General features: G+C 47.3%; 1 protein-coding gene and 1 non-coding gene across 2 annotated transcripts; one reads left to right on the top strand and one right to left on the bottom strand.

Annotated features, from left to right (window-relative positions):
* Positions 1-347: 347 nt before the first annotated feature.
* Positions 348-2,644, bottom strand: LOC109779892 (origin of replication complex subunit 5). Its single transcript, XM_020338501.3, has 4 exons — positions 1,738-2,644; positions 1,187-1,612; positions 793-1,105; positions 348-683 (listed from the first exon to the last, which is right to left on the bottom strand). The coding sequence occupies exons 1-4, from the start codon at positions 2,499-2,501 to the stop codon at positions 633-635; spliced, it is 1,554 nt and encodes a 517-aa protein (XP_020194090.1). The 5' UTR covers positions 2,502-2,644; the 3' UTR covers positions 348-632.
* A 4,653-nt stretch (positions 2,645-7,297) lies between these two features.
* On the top strand, positions 7,298-10,618 carry LOC109744382 (uncharacterized). Its single transcript, XR_005758067.3, has 10 exons — positions 7,298-7,892; positions 8,009-8,259; positions 8,354-8,449; positions 8,540-8,908; positions 8,998-9,133; positions 9,230-9,392; positions 9,520-9,645; positions 9,746-9,940; positions 10,053-10,175; positions 10,272-10,618. It is a non-coding gene; the product is annotated as an uncharacterized protein (transcript).
* The last annotated feature ends 9,228 nt before the right edge of the window (positions 10,619-19,846 follow it).

The raw sequence follows: 19,846 nt of genomic DNA, 5'->3' as shown, positions 1-19,846 counted from the left end.
TCAGATAAAGGAGTAGAGTGAAATACATAATAGCCCCTTGAGACTAAAAAGAATGTGTAATGTTTAATCAGCTGACAGGGGCAATACGCATACACCTCAAGAGATAAATGTGAAATTTTAAATATGCAGCACTTGACATGAACAGAAGCAGTGGCAGTTCAAAGGGTTCCACTGGAACAGGGATTGGTAGTACAAAAGTTTGGTAATGAACAAGATATAGATAAATGTAACTCGTTAAAAGAAGTGGGAATGATCTGCAAAGTCAGAATTATGCTATTGCATATTGACGTAATGGTCTTTACATAGAGATTTTGAAGAATTTTTTTGTGGCAATTTAGACAGAAAGATTTTGTTACAACCATATATTATTGATAATCAAATCAAATAGCCGAGATAATACAAGTCATGGGACATTGAAAGCTCACAGACAAACAGGTACATAAACTTTAGGACTGGGTACCATACTCAATCTTCCAAGGGGAAGAATAAGCTAAGAATTTAAAGCAACAAGGGGCATCCAACACTTGCCTCAACACTCTACAATCAAGGCAACTGAACAGATCTCAGCAGATCATATTAGCATCTAGAGCAATCAAAAGTAGTTTCTGTTGCCTAGACTACAGATCAAAAGGCTATCTTCTGTACATGTACTTCGAGAGAGGGAAACCGACACTCCTGGCAACCTGTGAAATAATAAAGTAAGCATTCACAAAACTGAGAGCACAACATAAGAGTATTTAACAACATTGTGGTACTATATGGTAGATGTTACAAATGATATGAGATATTCACCTTGAGAGCTAAATCTTCATCGATGTTGGATCGGTATCTAGCTGAGCCTTCTAATGGGCAGCTCCGACTTTTAGAGAGGAAATTAGAATTGCACAGCGTTGACAATTGTAGCAGAACATCTGACATCAAAGCATTCGTTCCACTTCCAGCCATCATACTGTCTGGGCATTCAACTTCATCAAGCACATCTTCTGATACTGATGTGATGCACTGAAATATGGCCAAGAGCCTCTCAAGAGGAAATGTGCCAGGACCTTTCATAAGTATCTCCTCAGCCATGGTATCCTTTCTGTCTATCGAGGCCTGGGAGCTCCTGCATTAAAAAACAACAATGTTAACATCTAAAAAGTCTGCAAAGTTTGGGCGAGCCTAGAAATGATATCATGCGGCATACTTTCTCTTGCGGTTACGGGTATCAGAACCTCCAGTGGAATCGAACAAAGCCGCATCTAGAGTAGCGGGGTTCCTTGAAGCCAAGAAAGCAGATAACAGTAGGTATTTCGCTGATACGGACATGTGGAACTCCAATTCACTCGAGAGACCATCTCTACCACCAAACTGCCTTTTAACACTAGCCTTTCCACCAGAACTGTCATCTTTGCACTTCTCCACTGAAGCTCTCATGGGGACACTGAATGTTTCATTCAATGCCACAGCCAAATGTGGTTGCAAATGCTCAAACAATCGCCGCCTCATACCCTCATCAGGAACCGCCTGCAAGTCCCCCAATGGCTCACAGTACCTCCTGAAAAGCGGCTCCAGCAGTGCTGCCAGCTCATCAACCCTCCTTGTCACCCGGAATAATGGCTTCAGCACCACACTGCCCAAAGCATCAGAATAACAAAAGAAAAAACTTCATTGAGTATGCTGCTCATGATGCGAAATACGCCACAGTCCATTAGAAACAGGACTAAACTGACACAGAGGAAGGAGGAAGTGCATTACCCCAGGAACGATGAGTACAGCTTCGGATTGGATTGGCCCCGCATCAGGATGTCGCGGGCCTCATCCACCGTGTAATCCGGGAAGTAAACATGATTCGGCTCAACAGAGCCAGTCATGGTGTAGTAGGCGTCAGGCGTTGCGCTGCTCACGTACACGAGCACGACCTGCGGTAACCGGAGGAGATCGTGGAGGCGGAGGAGGAGGGAAAGAAGCTGCCCGCCCTTGTCCCAGCCCCTAGAAACCTCCAGGTTGTCGAACACCAGATAAACAAACTCGCCCTGGGCAACAACGCCAGCGAGGGCGTCGCGGAGCGCGGCGATGAAGTCGGATGGCTTGTCAGGGACGCGCTGCCGCGAGGAGCTCGAGGACGACAGCGCGTTGAGCTGGGAGAGGATGGAGGCGAAGAGCGCGCGAGGGGAGGGGAGGGAGCGGAGCGCGGCGTAGACGAGGCGCGGGCTGGGGCGGAGGTGGCGCAGCGCGAGGAGGAGCGCGCGCGTCTTGCCGGTGGCGGCGCCGCCGTGGAGCAGGACGGGGAGCGCGGGGGCGGGCGCGAGGAGCCGGAGGAGGTCGGTCGCCTGCGCGCGGCGGCCCGGCAGCGCCTCGAGGAGCGCGTCGAGGGGTTCGCCATCGTTGGGCCCGGCGGCCGCCGCGAGGAGTTGGCGCCTGTGCGAGGATTTGGGCCTGGATTTGGGAGGGGAGGCCGGCGAATCGGGAGCGAAGGCGGCGCCGCGGGTGGTGCGGCGAGGGGTGGTTGGCTGGGACATGGCGGCGGGCGCTAGGTGGCGGCCGGCGGCGCGGGGAGGTCGTCGGAACCCTAAGATCCACGGGACGGGGTAGTAGAAGGGGAATGGCGACGGAGAGTGGGAATTGGGAAGCTTTTGGGCGCGCGCCGCGGGCGGGAGGAAAGGGCTGCGGAATGCGGCTCTGATTGGGCCGTCTTGAGGAACTTAAAGATCGTACTGGAGTGTGGGCTGTGAGGCTTAGGCATGCAAGGCCCAGGTAAAATTGATTGGGCAGGCCAAGTTTTTTTTCGGGGGTGGGCAGGCCCAGTTACAGCGATAGGATAAAATTAATCATTGTCCATACCCTAAAAAAAATACTCAGGGCCTCTTTGATTCACAAGATTGTAAAAACACTGGAACAGAAAAAACACATGAAAATCGTAGAAGACACATGTAAAACAGAGGAATGAAAAGCAGAGGAAAAGTAGTGGAATAGGGAACAGATGCATGTTTGAAACACAGGAACGGAAAACGTAGGAATGGATTACTAGCAGAAAAACCATGCACTGCTGCAAACTAGCCTAGACACAAGCCATGCACCTAACTGACACAAGTTCTGCAGTTGCACGTGCCTTCTTCAATGGACTGCGTCCATAGAAGACATGGGTTGGCTCACGAGAGGAATTAACTCTCTATTGCCTTGGACATCGTGTAAAAAAGAGGTCCGACTCAATGCTCCAGTTCCTGCAAAATCAGAGGAGACAAACAGAGTTTCTCTGGATTGCAACAGTATTCCTACGAGTTGTTTCCTGTAAATCAAACGGCACTACAGTAGCACTTCCAATGGAATGAGCATTCCTATGTTTTTCCAGTGAAAAATCCTTTAAATCAAAGGAGGCCTCATTTTGAGTAGGAGAAGAAGTTTTTCTTTTTGAGGGACAGTAGGAGAAGAAGTTAGTGACACCTATGACGACTCTGATCTTTATTAGACGACGTGTGAGTTCATGTGTATGGTAGTACTACTAATTAAGTAGGGAGTATAATCGACGGAACATGCCAAGGATTCTTGTTGCTATTTGGAGAGACATCGACGAGGCTATAGGTAGAAACCTCGGTCGCAGCTTAGCACCCAAGTAAGCTTAGATTAATTAGCTTGTAGACAAATGGCGGCCAGTCACTCACGGCATATGCTGATGGAGACTGCTGGCTAGCTCAGCTTAGCTTAGCTGGTATCTCAGCCTATCATATCGCGTGGCCCGGCCTTTCCACATCACCATGATTACAAGGCGACGGAGGCGACAAAAAGTGTCAAGCGCAACGGCGACAAAAGAAGCAATGCCACAGTGCGTCAGTAACTTCCATTCCCTGCTTGATGCTGTCGATGGGGAAGTATCGTTTCAGAACTTGATTCCAGATCGGGCGGGAGGTCTGCGGCCGATTGGAGGGAGTTACATGGAATTCTTTTTTTTTAATAAACATATAAACATGAAATTCAAACCGGAACAGCCTTTGAGTCGCGCTTTGAAATTCCGAACCGTTTCCACGGCCATGCTTGCTTCTTGCATCATTATCTCCGAAGCTATGGATGATGATTAGGGCACGCTCTTCCTGTACCATATTGACTTTGTATGCACCAAACAATTCGTGCACATAAATAAATGAAAATCGATGTAGAAATGCGTGGAGTGGGGTGCATTCGGACACCCACTGCCACCGCAGCTACTGCTGCCAATGCTTTCCGAAATGATGATTGTCGATGTCTCGATACAAAGCAGCTCCGTCTCTTTCCGGTGGCAGTGGCGCGCGTGCTGACCAACAGTAGAAGCGTACATGGCCATCGGCCGGTCTTCCTTCCAGATGCGTTGAGCAGTAGAGATGCGGCGAATGTGGAGACGATCGACGAGACGGAATAATAACGTGAGTGAGTGGGGGTCGATCAACCGCTCCTGCGCCGCATGCATGCATGCGTTCCTCGCCCGGTGCCCTTCACTTTCCAACAGAAGAACATTAAAAAAAAACTTTCCAACAGAAGAGAAATCAGCACTCCGGTCCGTGGAGAATTATTTAAGATAAGAGAGAAAGAAAAAGAAGCACTCACCACGGGCCAACGAACGCCGAACTCATCGCTCTCGTGCATAGTAGCTTTCAATTAGCATGTGTTCATCGGGGTTTCTGCTTTGTACTAGTGCCAATGATGGCCACCATTCAAAAGCTAACACTCCACCATGCACTAAATTATTGGTTAATAAGTATAATCTCGAGACGGAAGCAACTCCACCATGCACGGCAGGGCACAGCCGCTCTTCTTTCTTGAACTAACATACGACACACGTCCAAGATCTACCCATCCGCACCGTTGGTTCCCTCGCCGGGAATATAACCGAACCGTGTCCGGGAAATCACGCAGCTGGATCCAACCCAGGAGAAATCGACGGGTCTAAGCAGAGTCGCCGTTGATCTATCTATCTATCTAAACGGAAGAACTTATTCCAAAAAAAAGATATAGTAAATTCTAAAGGGAGGTGTTGGATTCAGACTCGTCGAGTCGAGACGTAATTCGCATTCGCGACAGCGAAAATGGGCCAGAAATTCTCGGGACCGCGTGCTGCGCCGGTACGCGGTCAAGTCTCCCCGTCGATGCCGGAGGCCGCACCCGGCCGGCCCACCACGGCGTTCCGCGGCTGCACGCACGCACGCACGCACGCGTCCCCGTCGCCGATCCTCTTCCGTGCTCGCTCCTGCACTCAGTCAGTCAGTGCGGTGTGTACATCGCAAAACAGAATCTGCACCAACGCACACTACCGCCGATAGAGCATTATGCTGCTCCTGGCTTCTTCATGTTTTCAATTTCTCGCAGCCAAGTCTATATAAATAGCCCCACCGCCTAATTATTCCTATTAAGGTCTTCATTTTTTCGCTACTGGTATAACATTAGTAGCATCCTCACCACCTGCTCCTGTCAGTTGTTCGTCAACAAAAGCGTTGCCATCATACATTACCCGGTACCATCTGGTGTGCGTGCCAAAACGAGGTGATCCATCGCTCCCTCTACCTTATACTATAAATCACACTGTTGGTCTCCTTTGTTGTTTCTGGACACGATACTACTACTTCACATCATATGCAATGTACGTCGGTGTGTATTTTTTTTTCTTTTCTTGATTCAAAACCTGCTACAGAGAGCGACACGCCGCAGGGCCATGCATTCATCACGCCCACTACGTTCGGCCATTCGCTGCCTGACATGACAGGTTGTGCGTATACATCACACATCCATCCATCCATCCATCCATCCATCCATCACACACAGTTGTTTTTTCCTCTCTTTTTCTTTTTCCGGGATTGTGATTTGACGGTACATGGGTTTTATTTATGGGCCGTGGTCCAACATGGGGAGCACACCAGCAGACAGCAAAAGAAAGGAGGATGTACGACCAGCATGCATTATGAGCGATGATCAGACGATGTGTGCTCTGCTCCTTCTTCCTCTGATATGAAAAGGTCACGGCTTGGACTGCCCGGCTGCATCACCATTGTTTAATGGTTCTCCGTTGCATACAAAAAATAAAACTGGCATGAGCTTTATTAGTTTGTTGTTGTAGTTGATCAGGTTGGAGGGCGGCCTTTTTCAAGTGCTACTAGCTGTTTGCAGTGCCATTTGTTTGTTTAGTGGTTGCTGATATTCCCTTCTTTTTGTGTTGTTACATACAGTGGCGTGCAAGCTATGCCCAAGAAAAGCAAATCATTTTATAATTTAGTTTGTTTAAAGGAGTATGGACATAGGATCTCTCTACATATCGTATAGTGCTACTCAATGGGATTTTGTGTCTACACAAATCATGTAAAAGTGTCCCCTCTTGTCTATAAATGTAAGCCGCTTCGAAATCTGGCATACTCTTCAACATGAAGCTCTGACCACCGATTTATATGTATATATATATATATACAAAAGTATGCCCGTTCAAATAAAAGTAGATATACATACATTAGAAATGCATATATTTTATAATGGATGTAGTATTTGCAATTTCATACTAGTAGAAATGTTTGGGTAATATTTGTTGGGTGGCCCAAACCGTAAAGAGGACCTACATTTTCTAGTGGAGAGGAATACATGACATATACTTTTTGGCAACCAATGCCGTCAAAGAGTTCACGCACATCATTGTAAGAGGAAAGAGTTGTGATGTCGATTAAAGAAAATCGTAAGAAGCAAGCGAGCCTCGAGCACCACCAGTCTACCGAGCAAAGGCAACAAGCATAACTCAAACCCAACGGAGGCCACACGATGTCGGCCACACCACCATCGTCGACATCGCCCATCGCGGCCGCAATCTATCGACTCCGACGTCACCTTAGCCCCCCGAACCGCGAAACCGAATCCTTACAACCTCCTCGGTAGTGAGCCCAAGGCCACCAATACTGTCGACCGCAGAGACGACAACGACGACAAGGCGACTCCGATTTTGGCGAGAAGCAAAGCTTAAAGCGCACGCACGCACCACCCATAAAAAGAACGAAAACCGCTCGCTCAAACACGATTCTTTTTTGTTTTTTGAAAGGTACAAACATGATATTTTCTTTACATGTCCGCATCAGTCGCGGTCTCTCGCTTTGCATATATGTCACACATCGAATCTGAGGATTTTGTTTTGCTTGGGGGGGATGTGTTTGCGGAGATTTGGAAGCAAGCCATGTCAAAACCATCAACAGGGACATGATTTTCTCCTAGCAGCATTCCTTGTCCAGACAAGCCAGACGGAGCTTCCTCCGTGACCAAGTAGACGCGCACTCACCCGCAGTTTGACCACCCTAACCCAAGCAAACCTGGATCGACCGAGCCTCGAGCAGCAGTCGAACCACCTCACCATTATTCCATCCCTCCATAAAAGAACAGGGTGAACGGAACGGAAGCTGAGAAGCTTCATGGCCGGATTAATTAGTGGAGCCAGTGGCACTGTTGCGACCCCGCTGAGTTAGGTCCGGTTGGGCTGGGTTCCTGGAACACGCGTGACAGAGACCGGGCAGTGCCCCTCCCCTCCGCCTCGGAATTCTTTACCCTTTCCCGGCGATTCATATGCCGCGCCTTTGCGGAGCAAGAAAGATCAGGGAGGGGATCCACCCATGGAATGGATGATCAACACGCTTTAGGCCGGGCACGGGTCAATTAACTAAGTGGCATGCGCGTCACGTTCTCGCCTCCCTCCCCTCCCATCCCATGATTAGGATTTAGGATGATGCTTATAGCGAGGTAGTGGTACAAGTAGAGGCTCCCGGGGTCGCTTGGGGTGGTGGTAGGCAGCTGGAGACTGCGGAATTGTTGGCGGGCGCGCTCCCGTGTCCGAGAGGAACCCCCTTTTCTCCTGGCATTATCCGCTGAGGAGTCTGAGATAATTGGAGGTCACTACTATATTGATTGATCGATAAGGCTAGGTAAAGCTCTTTGATCCGGCCCTTGAGTCTCTCCCAAAGTGCGGTATATATCCGTCCGTCAAGCTTCTAGCGGGCCGGCCATGAGTTGCTAACTCTGCGAGGTTTGGTCCGTTCAGGTGTGCGTGCCGGGCGGCCATGGGTTCTTGCGTGTCGACCACGAGGCGCCGCCGGAGGTCCTCCAGGAAGCTGTCGGCCACGGCGACCAGGTTCCGCCGGAAGGTGTCCGCCGCGATCGCCGGGGACGCGGCCGGCCGCTTCGCCGCGCGCCACGGGGTCGTGCACGTCGACGGCGCGCCGCCGGCCTCGGGCGTGACCCTCCACCTCACGCAGCTGCAGTGGCAGCACAGCCAGATGGACGCAGGGAATGGTGAGACACCAAGCCGACCAACGCCTCATCTTCTCCGGCCGGTGCTAAACTTCATCGATCAGAAGGAACCCTGAAACTTTTCTTGTTTTTGCAGTGATCTGCGACGAGGCGTGGTACGACTCCGTCAGCATGCTGGGAGACACGGCCGGCTCCGACGACGACGACAACGATTACTCCAGCGTCAGTGGAGGTATGGCGCTCGTCCCCATCTTTCCTGCCCTGCACTGCAGTAAGTTCCAGACTCGCGGTGCTCAGATGCTCCCCTCCTTGCAAAATCCAGATCCTCTCCCGGAAGACGTCGCCGGCGGCACGAGCGCGTCGCCGTGCAAGGACGCGGCGTGCTTGGCGGACGCCGTGCACCGGCTCCGGAGCATCGCGGACGCGGAGGCGTGCCAGGGCGACCCCCCGGAGAAAAGCGAGGACCCCGGCGCTGCTCCTGCTCCTGGTCATGCCGCTGCCGGTGGCCTGAAAGAACCGCAGAGCGCGGCGTCCTGCTCGCCTCGGCCTCTCCCGGGCTCCGTCCCGAGCCACAAGGTGCAGCCGATGCCGGTCGCCGGGTTCAGCCCGCACCACCAGAGGAAGAAATCGGCCGTCGTCAGGCTCTCCTTCCGGAGGAGGTCGTACGAGGGCGATGAGATGACCGAAATGAGTGAGTCAAGATCAACACTTTCACCGCGTTTAAATTGTTTGTCAGCATTTCGTTCCTGCTTTGCTGACAAAAAATGACGGCCAATTCAGCTGGCTCGGCCAAGTACCTGTACCGGCCGAGAGCTGGCCTGACGCTGCCGTGTGCGGCCGGCGAGAAGCCGTCGGAGGGCTGCTGGTCGGCCCTCGAGCCGTCGGCGTTCAGGGTCAGAGGGGAGGGCTTCTTCAGGTAAGAAGCAATGTTACTGAAACTCCTGATGTGCGTTCACTCGCTGCGCATTTCGTCTGTCAGCATGCCTGACTGAAGCTTATGAACTGGTTGCAGAGACAAGAGGAAATCCCCAGCCCCAAACTGCTCCCCCTACACCCCGATCGGAGCGGACATGTTTGCCTGCCCAAGGAAGGTGCACCACATCGCGCAGCACATCGCGCTCCCGTCGCTCAAGCCCCACGACGCCTTCCCCTCGCTCCTCATTGTGAACATTCAGGTAATTCACTCGTGTTTCTTGACCTACCACTTAACAAGTACTTGCTCCAGAGGGAGTAGTACTGATTTGTCACCTTTGGGTATTGATTGGTTAGGTCTGAATTTAACAAGCTAACTGATCTGTACAGTTGCCTACCTACCCTACTACCATGTTCGGCGAGAACGATGGCGATGGCGTTAGCCTGGTCCTGTATTTCAAGATATCCGATAGCTTCGACAAGGAGATCTCTCCTCAGCTCAAGGACAGCATCAAGGTGAGCCAAATTGATTACATTTCTATTTCATTTTACAATCTAACAACTTTCAGTACCTTTGAGGCTTGGACAAGTTTCTGATGAGTAATTGGTCATGCAGAGTGTTATGAACGAGGAAATGGAGAAGGTCAAGGGGTTCCCGGTGGACAGCAACGTGCCCTACACAGAGAGGCTGAAAATCCTGGCCGGCATTGTAAACCCTGAAGACCTGCAGCTCAGCGCGGCCGAGAGGAGGCTTGTGCAGACCTATAACCAGAAGCCGGTGCTGTCTAGGCCCCAGCACAAATTCTACAAGGTACTAACCAATTATGCTGTCTCACATTTTCCTCCATGTGCTCAAATTCAGAGATTCTTCATGTCCCAGTCCTGACTGAAACGTGTGCGTCCGTTTGTTCATTGTGATGCAGGGCTCGAACTACTTCGAGATCGACATCGACGTGCACCGGTTCAGCTACATATCGCGAAAGGGCCTCGAGACCTTCCGAGAGCGGCTGAAACATGGTGTCATTGATCTTGGGCTGACCATTCAGGTACTTAATATTTTCCCTCTGTTCTTGGCCTTGGTATTAGTTTGCTTGAGGGATGTTTTGTTGGCTGAAAATCTGAACCTTGTCGTCTGGGTGCAGGCGCAGAAGGCCGAGGAGCTACCTGAGCATGTGCTGTGCTGCATGAGGCTGAACAAGTTGGATTTTGCAGACAACGGGCAAATACCGACGCTCATAACTTCCAGCGATGAATGAAGCTGGAAAATGTACTGACTTTGAGAGTGAGAGAGACGAGCTGTATATAATACCGGGAGATAGATGTAGGAACTAACGCAAATTTGTTGGGTAACGGTGTATTGATCGTGCAAATAATCTCGTGCACCGAATTGCAATTGGAGCAGTTCTGCTGTCCAAAGTTGTTCAGATGTTCGAATAGCCCGCATGCCTTTTTCAGAACATGGAAATGCAAGATTGCCTAAGTTGCCAAAGCCGCATTGTACATAATCTTGTCTTGTGCACCGAAAATTCCCCCCAAAAAAGTTCGACGGATTGCAGCACGCATCTAAACGAATTGGACTCCCGGGTAATGAGCGCGAATCTCAACCAATTGGACTCCCATGTAATGAGTTCGGGTGCATACGAGTGACGAAAATCCACTCTTGCTCAAGGAAAAAAACGCGTGCTCACTTTGGTCATAATAAGTACAATCAAAGCGTTTAGAGAGATATATCCGCTATTAAAAATGAGTTGATGTTTGTACGACTCCAAATGCAGTTTCGTTTCGTCCCCTTTTCGGTAAAAAATTTTTTTGTACTTTCGCCCCCTGGTTTGGAAAAATAATCTAAACCAAATTGGTGTTTTCCTTGTACTATTGGAAACCATGTTCTGGTTAACTCAATTAAATCTTATCAAAACAATGTCATGTATTAACTCAATCAAATCAAATAAAATCTTACCAAAACCTTATCTAAATCAAAACTTATTTGACTTCCCCTACGTGTATACTCAAATCAAGTCTTATCAAATCTCAACTAAATCAAAAAAATAAATTCTTGCCTTCCCCTATCCAAGGGCGGAGCTACGCAAGGCCGAATGAGCCGTGGCCCGCACGGCATTTTGGAATTTATACACTATACATTTACTCTTGGAACACCAGACCACATGCTTTTTCCTTCTATTCGGACTCCCCGACTTGCCCATCAATGAGCTTTAAGCTTCGCAACTGCCCCTATCAATACTCAAATCAAATTAAATGTTACAAAAATATAGAATATGATGGGTGTATTGTATATGTCGGACACGATTGATGTTAAACCACTAGAATATGTATGTTCACTTAGCAATGCACTGGCAATTAGCTAGTGCTTATTAAAAACACAACTTTATCTGAAGCACCAATGCTTATTTATACAGTGAAGTTGTCTAATTAAGCACGTACACCCTACAAATAAGCATATGTGATTAAGCAAAAATCGATATATTTTTCCAAGCGCTACGAGACACCCAATTAGACAAACAAGGAGCTTGGTCTTTAGCGGGCAATGGGACAAATGGGTTTGATCTTTAATGGGTAAGCGAGTTCTGCATAGTCGGTGCCCCAGGTGGTGGTTGTGCCCCGAACCAGATCCTGAGAGCATCTCTAGCAGACCACGTATATCCCCGACCCGCAAAACTCGTTTACAGTTCGCGAAAAAAGGTTTTTGCGGGCCGCCGCGGGCGTCGGCCGAGCAGACCCCGCATAGCGGAACTGTAAAACAGAATATCCGTGAATATTCCGTTTTACAGTTCCGCTATGCAGGGTCTGCTCGGCTAGCGCCCGCGCCGGCCCGCATATCAGATACGGTTTTATCTAATTTTGACACATATGCACATATTCAGAAAATACTAATTTGCAATATAAGAAAATTGTCAATATTACAATACAATAATCATCCAAATTACAATAATTATTCAAATCACCGAAGCAAACTAAATAATTCAATACAAAACTTCCCCCGAATACAAATCACACATGAATTAAATGAAAATGAATGGAAAAATGGAATTTGTCATTGCCCAGACCTTTGCCAATGGTGCTCAATGAGATCCTCCTGAAGCTGAAAGTGAGTGTTTGCATTTTCAATCTCCTTGTAGGTTTGAAGAAAAGCTCTAATGCGGTTAGGGTCTCTAGCTGGTTTGACACGGCTACCCACATTGTCGTAGAAGATTCATTCCTCTCTCATCTTCGAAAATCATATTGTGAACATGTCATGATGTTTTTCAAGGATCGCTTGTCCCAAAAACGAGCAGGACCACGAACAATGGCAAACCTAGATTGCAAAACCCCGAATGGTCTTTCAATGTCTTTTCGGGCTGCCTCTTGTACCCTTGCGAATTCACATCGTTTCCTAGTTCGGGGGTCTTTGATGCTCTTGACAAATGTGCACCAAGGAGGGTATATACCATCTGCAAGATAGTACCCCTTTGTGTATTCATGCCCATTGATAGTGTAGTTGCAAGCAGGAGCATCACCACTACCAAGCCTAGTAAACAAATGAGACCGTTGCAACACATTGATATCATTGAGAGTACACGGCATACCAAAAAACCAATGCCAAATCCATACATCCTCGGATGCTACGTCCTCTAGCACAATTGTTGCATCACGAGACTTGCCACAATACATTCCTTGCCATGCCTTTGGGCAATTTTTCCAAGTCCAATGCATACAACCTATGCTTCCTAGCATGCCAGGCCAACTTCTTCTATCATTAGATGCCATCAATTTTTTTGTGTCTTCCTCGTTAGGTGCCCGAAGATATTCAGGACCAAAGATATGGATGATCACTTTGGCAAATCTACGCACTGACTCAATTGTAGTATCTTCACCAATGCGAAGGTACTCATCGGCATAGTCAGCCGTAATGCCGTATGCAATTACCCTCATAGCTGCCGAGATTTTTTGATATGCACTAAATCCCTTCAAGCCCGCGACATTTCTTCTTTGAGTAAAATACCAACAATTGGCCTCGCAAGCTTGAACAATTTTCACAAAGAGCGATCGGTGCATTCGGTACCTTCTCCGGAAGAGGTGCGGCGGATATATTGGATTCTCCGCGAAGTAGTCTTGCATCAACATCTCGTTCCCGAGATGGAGATTTCGAGGAATGCAAAGACGGCCGACGATCGATCCTCGCCGCCTCTTTCGGTTCTCATCTTCGTGCTCCTTGACGGCAAGGGCCATCACCAACGCCTGCTGGCGGTAGTTGACAAGCAGCGTCTCAACATCTGAGTTGTCCAAATCGGACGAATCGTCGAGCAAAAACTTCTCGCATGGGCTCAATTCCATGTAAATTCACAAATACGCGCGCCACGTTAACTAACTATGCATACCGCTCGGCACAAGCACTAGTACAATTTCACCGTCTGCTCGGGGGCGGTGGATCCCGAGATGGCGACTAGGGGCGGCTCGGGGGCGGTGGATCCCGGGCGGCGATGATGACTAGGGGCGGCTCGGATCGGCGGATCCTGGGAGCCGGTGCAGCGGCTCGGTGGAAGATGGTAGGGGCGCTCCCGCGGTGCGATTCTGCCCGCAGATTTGGCCGAAGTCGCCGGCGATGGACGGGCGGAACCAATGGCGGGCGGCGGTGGAAGGGGGTGGGGAAAGGGTGAAATGTCCCTCCCGCCAACCGCTTTCCTGGGATACGGGGCACCGTAGGGGCGAGGCGGAAACCTGCGTTTTCGCGGGCTAGGGATGGGATTTGCCGCACCTCTCAAAAGTTTTTACGGGTCGGACGCGTTTGCGGGGTCTGATCAGGCAGCATTTTTCGCGTCGACCCGTATTTTGATAGTTATTTTGCGGGTCGCGGCTTTATACGGGGTCTGCTAGAGATGCTCTCAGGCGCTCAGACAACCGCGATGTGTCTCCCTTTCGTGGTCGGCGCGGTAGCTAGGCTTCCTCGATGAGATGCGATGGAGAGACCGAACGAAAGCTCAGCGTGTGTCTATGTCGGTGATGGCTTAATCCTTTGGGTGTCGTGTCCTCTTGGAGCATGGTCATTATTCCTTCCTACCATTGTTTAAGATTTGGGCGAAAACCCCGAAAGACACGTCGGACTCGGCAATTCGTAACCCTCTTGGGAGTGTTATTGGAGAGATTGGTTCTTTTTTTTGTTGCGACACACCGATTTATTTGGGTGGGCATGGATCATGACCTGAAACATCTTTATTTCCAGTGTGACGGCAACTCAATTTGTCTTCTATCCTGTACACGCGGGGTATCACTGGCAACTGCCCTAACCCCTTCTGCTTGCTACAAGGTCGATGCTCCTCGATCCGGAGCGAGAATCGAGAGGGCCGGCGGCTCTATCTGGCGGCATATTGGTGGGGCGTTGCGACATAGTCTGGTTGTCTAATGTAGGAGACGTCCGCTGATGTTCGGCTCCTCCTACTTCTAGTTGTGGTCTCGCAGCTCCGGCGGTGATACTGCTCGGCGGCAAGCTGGTGGCGTCCAATAATTCCTCTCAATTTTTAGTCGAGTGATGTTTGATTTGCTTGTCTTTAGCTTAGTTTTTGTATTCTCGTCCCTCTGTAAAGAAATACTGTATAAAAGTACTTTGTAAGAGGGTTGTCTCAACAACATGTATTGTGTCGTGTAAGTACATTCGGGTGCAGGTTTTGGGCAGTTGCCATGTGTCCGTTCAAGGGCAATGGCTTCACTTTTGGTGAGCTACCTTGGAGGTCCGCAAAGCTGCATATCAGCGATGGAGCCACGTCGAGCTCGGGTGAGGAGGTGATTCTTCATTCTTTTCTTCGGTGGCTGCTGTGGTGGTACCGGAGGCAGGTGACGGGCGTTAGTGTCAAGCTCAAAGATGTTCTGCTATCTTTTCAGTTTTGTCATGTCGGTTCTTACATGACTTGTACTTTGTTCTTTATGATATGAATGAGACATGTATTACCATGCAAAAAGAATGGGCGTCAAGCGGTTCATGGCACGATAAAATCTGGAGTGCCGAGCTCCAAAATTGCCAACAAAATCAGATAATGCAAATTTGTACTGACATGCGTTGATGTGTATTTTCTGTTTTTCTTTTCTTTTTGCGGGAGTATTTTCTGTTTTTCATGCCCTCCGTTTCAAAATATAAGGTGTATTACTTGTTCAAAAGTTAGACATGTGCATGGTTGACCAAGGTTTAAGACAAAAGTATCAATATCTACAATACCAAATTTGAACCATTAGATCCATCACGGAAAGTATTTTTTATATTTATTTAATTGGTTTTCTAGGAGTTGATATATTTTATTTTATAATCTTGGTCAAACATACATAAGTTTCCTCGCCAAAAAAAACATACATAAGTTTGATTTACACAAAAACTGATGCACCTTATATTCTGGAATGAAGGGATTACTTGGAATATACGAATATATGATCTCAGATTAAGGTTAGTACTGTGCATTGTTAGGTCTGCAAAGCTGCATATCAAGGATTGAGCCGCGTCGAGCTCGGGTGTGGAGGTGATCCGTCATATTTTTTCTTTGGCGGCTGCTGTGGTGGTTCATCGATGGAATCCTTCACAAACCACCGACTTGTTTCCCCGACTCTTGCAATGGCCAATTTGACTTTACATCCAACACGAGTGATATTCCGTGGCCTCCTCTTCCTCTTCATCTGCTTCTTTTCACGACTACAAACGAGTTTCCTCAAAATTACCTTCATGTTGGCTTCATCCCACTCAACATATCCTTTCATGAAGATATTTTTTTAAGGAAATTTGTGTGTAGTCACGGAGATTGTCATGAAGAGAAGCACATGAAAAGGAAGAGGAGGCCACAAAATATCACTCGTGTTGGGTGTAAACCCAAATTGGTCATTGTAAGAGTCAAAGAAACATGGTGGTGGTTTGTGAAAGATTTCATAGATGAACACACCCCATCCTCTGGTCCCATGGGACCTTTCTTGTATATTGCATTCACACAAACGAATGAGCGACGAGTTGAAAGTGAGCATTGTAGAGATGGAAAATTCTGGGATCCTCAAACGCAAAATCATGGAGACCTTGCAAATTCAATACGGGGATATGATAAGGTTGAATGCACGACGAGATACATTTATAATTTTCGCTATCTCTACAAGCAGGAAACAATCATTTTTTGTAATGCTCAAACGGTGATCCATCACATGATGGTGCGACAAGAGAGAGATCCAAATTTTTCGTCAAGTACTTGGTTGATAAAGATGGGCATCATAAGGGATTGTTCTGGTCTGATAGCCAATCTGGCTTGACTACGAGCTTTCAACGATGTTTTTTCATAGCACACACATGATCAATAAGTACAATCTGCCATTGTGCCATTTGTCGGGTTGAATAACCACCGCAACATTGTTATTTTTGCATGTGTGATTATTTCTCATGAAACAATCCAGGCATACGAAAAATCTATTGATTCCATGTTACCGAAAGGTGAGCACATACATGTTTGTGATCACTAACGGGGACCTCGCAATGATTGGTACACCTGCCCAAGTGCATTTGTGTATTGCTTGAAGCATTCAATATTTTTGATCACTAACGGGATCTTGCAATGCAAAGGGCAATCAGGGTAATCTCTCTTGACTGAAACCATAGGTTGTGTGTATGACACATTCAACAGAGCATTGTACGTCCTCTGCATGATGACGTAGTTAGGGAAGAATTCAGATCTTTCATATATAATGGTTCCTATTCCATTGAAGAGCATGAAAGAAAATGGATAGATTTCTTAGAAAGGAGTCAAATAATAAGTGATGAGTCATGGCTGCATCACATGTATCAAATGAGGAAAGTCTGGTGTGCTCCATATATGGCGGGCATTGTTTCTTAGCACTGAGTAGTAATCAGCGAAGTGAGAGCCTAAACTCTATGCTTCATACTGAAAGCACAAGTGCTCCCTGAGTGATTTTGGTAATTAATGTCAACATATCTCTTGTTGGACTAATACTTCTACCTAGTATGTTTCAGATAAGTTCAACAGTGGAGTGGCATGGACAAGAGGATGTGAAACCCCTTCAAGATGCTAAGGACAAAGGATTGACTCAAGCTCAAAGCTCAGGACTCTACATTTTCTATTTTAGTGATCCAAGATCACATTGAGTTCATAGGAAAGCCAATACTATTAAAAGGGGATGAGGTGTTGCTTAATGGCTTGCTTGCTCAAAGTGCTTAGTGATATGATCCAAAATCCCCCAACCACTTTCTCATATCCACATATGTCCCAAACCAAAAGTCAAACTCGGCCCCACAGATTTGATCTATCTAGCGCCACCTAGTTCACTTGAGATAGCCACTGCCAGAAACCCTAATCAATTCGATCTCACCGATGGGATCTCGTTCTCACCGAGATGGGCTTGCAAACTGTCTGTTGCCTATTGCAATAATTTCGGTCTCACCGAGATGTGCAATCGGTCCCACCGAGTTTGCTTGACCAACTCTCTGTTCCGCTTATTACCAAAATCGGTTCCATCAAGTTTGTGTAGTCGGTCAAACCGAGATGAGGTTTTACCCTAACCCTAGAACATCGGTGCCACTGAGTTGATCATATCGGTCCCACTGAAATGCCTAACGGTCACATTTTGAACTAAATCGGTCCGACCAAGTTTTCTGATTCGGTCCCACCGAGTTTGGTAAATTGTGTGTAACGGTTAGATTTTGTGTGGAGGCTATATATACCCCTACACCCACTCTTCATTCATGGAGAAAGCCATCAGAACATGCCTACACTTCCAGCATTCATTTTCTGAAAGAGAACCACCTACTCATGTGTTGAGACCAAGATATTCCATTCCAACCACATAAATCTTGATCTCTAGCCTTCCCCAAGTTGCTTTCCACTCAAATCATCTTTCCACCAAATCCAAATATGTGTGAGAGAGTTGAGTGTTGGGGAGACTATCATTTGAAGCACAAGAGCAAGGAGTTCATCATCAACACACCATCTATTACCTTTTGGAGAGTGGTGTCTCCTGATTGATTAGGCGTCACTTGGGAGCCTACGTCAAGATTGTGGAGTTGAACCAAGGAGTTTGTACGGGCAAGGAGATCGCCTACTTCATGAAGATCTATCCTAGTGAGGCAAATCCTTCGTGGGTGATGGCCATGGTGGGATAGACAAGGTTGCTTCTTCGTGGACCCTTCGTGAGTGGAGCCCTTTGTGGACTCGCGCAGCCGTTACCCTTCGTGGGTTGAAGTCTCCATCAACGTGGATGTACGATAGCACCACCTATCGGAACCACGGATAAAAAATCTCCGTGTCTCCAATTGCGTTTGCACACTCCAATCCCATCCCTTTAGATTATTGAAATTTGCATGCTTTACTTTTCGCTGCTCATATACTCTTGTCATGCTTGCTTGATATGTATTGTGAATGTTTAAACATGTGCTAAAACTCCACCTCAACTTGAAGAAATTAAAAACTGCCACTTTTCTTACTAAGAGTCCTTTCAATTGGTATCAGAGCTTTGGTCTCCATTGCTTTGGTTTAATCACCATTGGAGGAAGATGGATGTGTCTATGTTGGGGAGTCTTAGACATAGAGTGCCTATACTTGATGGAGAGTTCTTTCATGAGTGAAAAAATGAGATGCTTGAGATTTTCAATGAATATCATTTGAGCAAGTACATTACAACCCCTTGTGCTCGCCTTGTTGACCCCTTGCATCCTACCCTTAATGAGTCTATTGACATGATCCGCAATCTTAGAACTATAGATCTTATCACTAGAGGATTGCCTAGAAACTTGATTGCTAGCTTGCCTGCTCTTGATTGTGCCTACACCATATGGAGATTTCTTGAGGAAAGATTTCCAAACTATTCCTTGCGAAATCTAGATGAAATTCTTCATAAGTCTATTGCCTTGAATAAAATGAGTACTCGTGATCCTAAGTTTGACGATTGCGTATTTGAGCTTCGTGACCTCATGCGTGCCAAAGGAGATGTTGAAATCATTAGCAATATCATCTCTGAAGCCATTAGATTTTATAAACATGACTATTGTGATGATCATTTATCTAATGAATCACTCTCTCTAGGAATTGATCCATCATATGATGATGTTGAACATGGATACTATGATGAGGACGATGATAGTGAATTTGATCTTGGTGAGTCTATGAGACACTTTGGTTTTATGGCTAATCTTCGCGGCTACATGGCTGGAGGAAAGGAATGGGTTCTTGATAGTGGATGTACCGATCACATGACCGGAGACAAGGATATGTTTCGTGAGCTTGCTGAAAACGACGGCCCTCGAAAGTATGTCACCTTTGGTGATAACTCAAAGGGTAAGGTGGTTGGCCTTGGTAAGGTGGCCATCTCACATGATAGCTCCATACAAAATGTCATGCTCGTTGAATCTCTTGGCTATAATTTACTTTCCGTATCTAGACTTGCTGACTTTGGCTTCAATGTCCTGTTTACTGAAGTAGATTGCCAAGTGTTTCATAGAGATAACCATAAAATGGTCTTTACCGGTATACGCAGAGGTGATCTATATATTGTTGATTTCACTAAAAAGGCTCAACCTAGAACTTGCTTAATTGTTAAATCCTCTAAAGGCTGGTTGTGGCATAGAAGGTTAGGTCATGTGGGCATGCGAAAACTTGATAAGCTTATTAATGGTGATCATATCCTTGGAGTAAAAGATGTTATATTTGACAAGGATAGACTTTGTAGTGCTTGTCAAGCAGGAAAACAAGTCGGA

This window comes from Aegilops tauschii, chromosome 5 (assembly GCF_002575655.3).
Source record: "Aegilops tauschii subsp. strangulata cultivar AL8/78 chromosome 5, Aet v6.0, whole genome shotgun sequence".
NCBI lineage: Eukaryota > Viridiplantae > Streptophyta > Magnoliopsida > Poales > Poaceae > Aegilops > Aegilops tauschii.
The sequence above is the reverse complement of the archived record's forward strand: the minus strand, read 5'-3'. Positions and strand labels throughout refer to the sequence as shown.

What these genes read in the sequence shown, in the direction of transcription:
- LOC109779892 (XM_020338501.3), bottom strand. Translation starts at nt 2,501, where the DNA reads ATGTCCCAGCCAACCACCCCTCGCCGCACCACCCGCGGCGCCGCCTTC. An exon ending in ACCCGTAACCGCAAGAGAAA is followed by an intron (nt 1,106 to 1,186) that starts GTATGCCGCATG and finishes TTTTTAATGCAG; the next exon opens with GAGCTCCCAGGCCTCGATAG. An exon ending in ATGAAGATTTAGCTCTCAAG is followed by an intron (nt 684 to 792) that starts GTGAATATCTCA and finishes ATTATTTCACAG; the next exon opens with GTTGCCAGGAGTGTCGGTTT.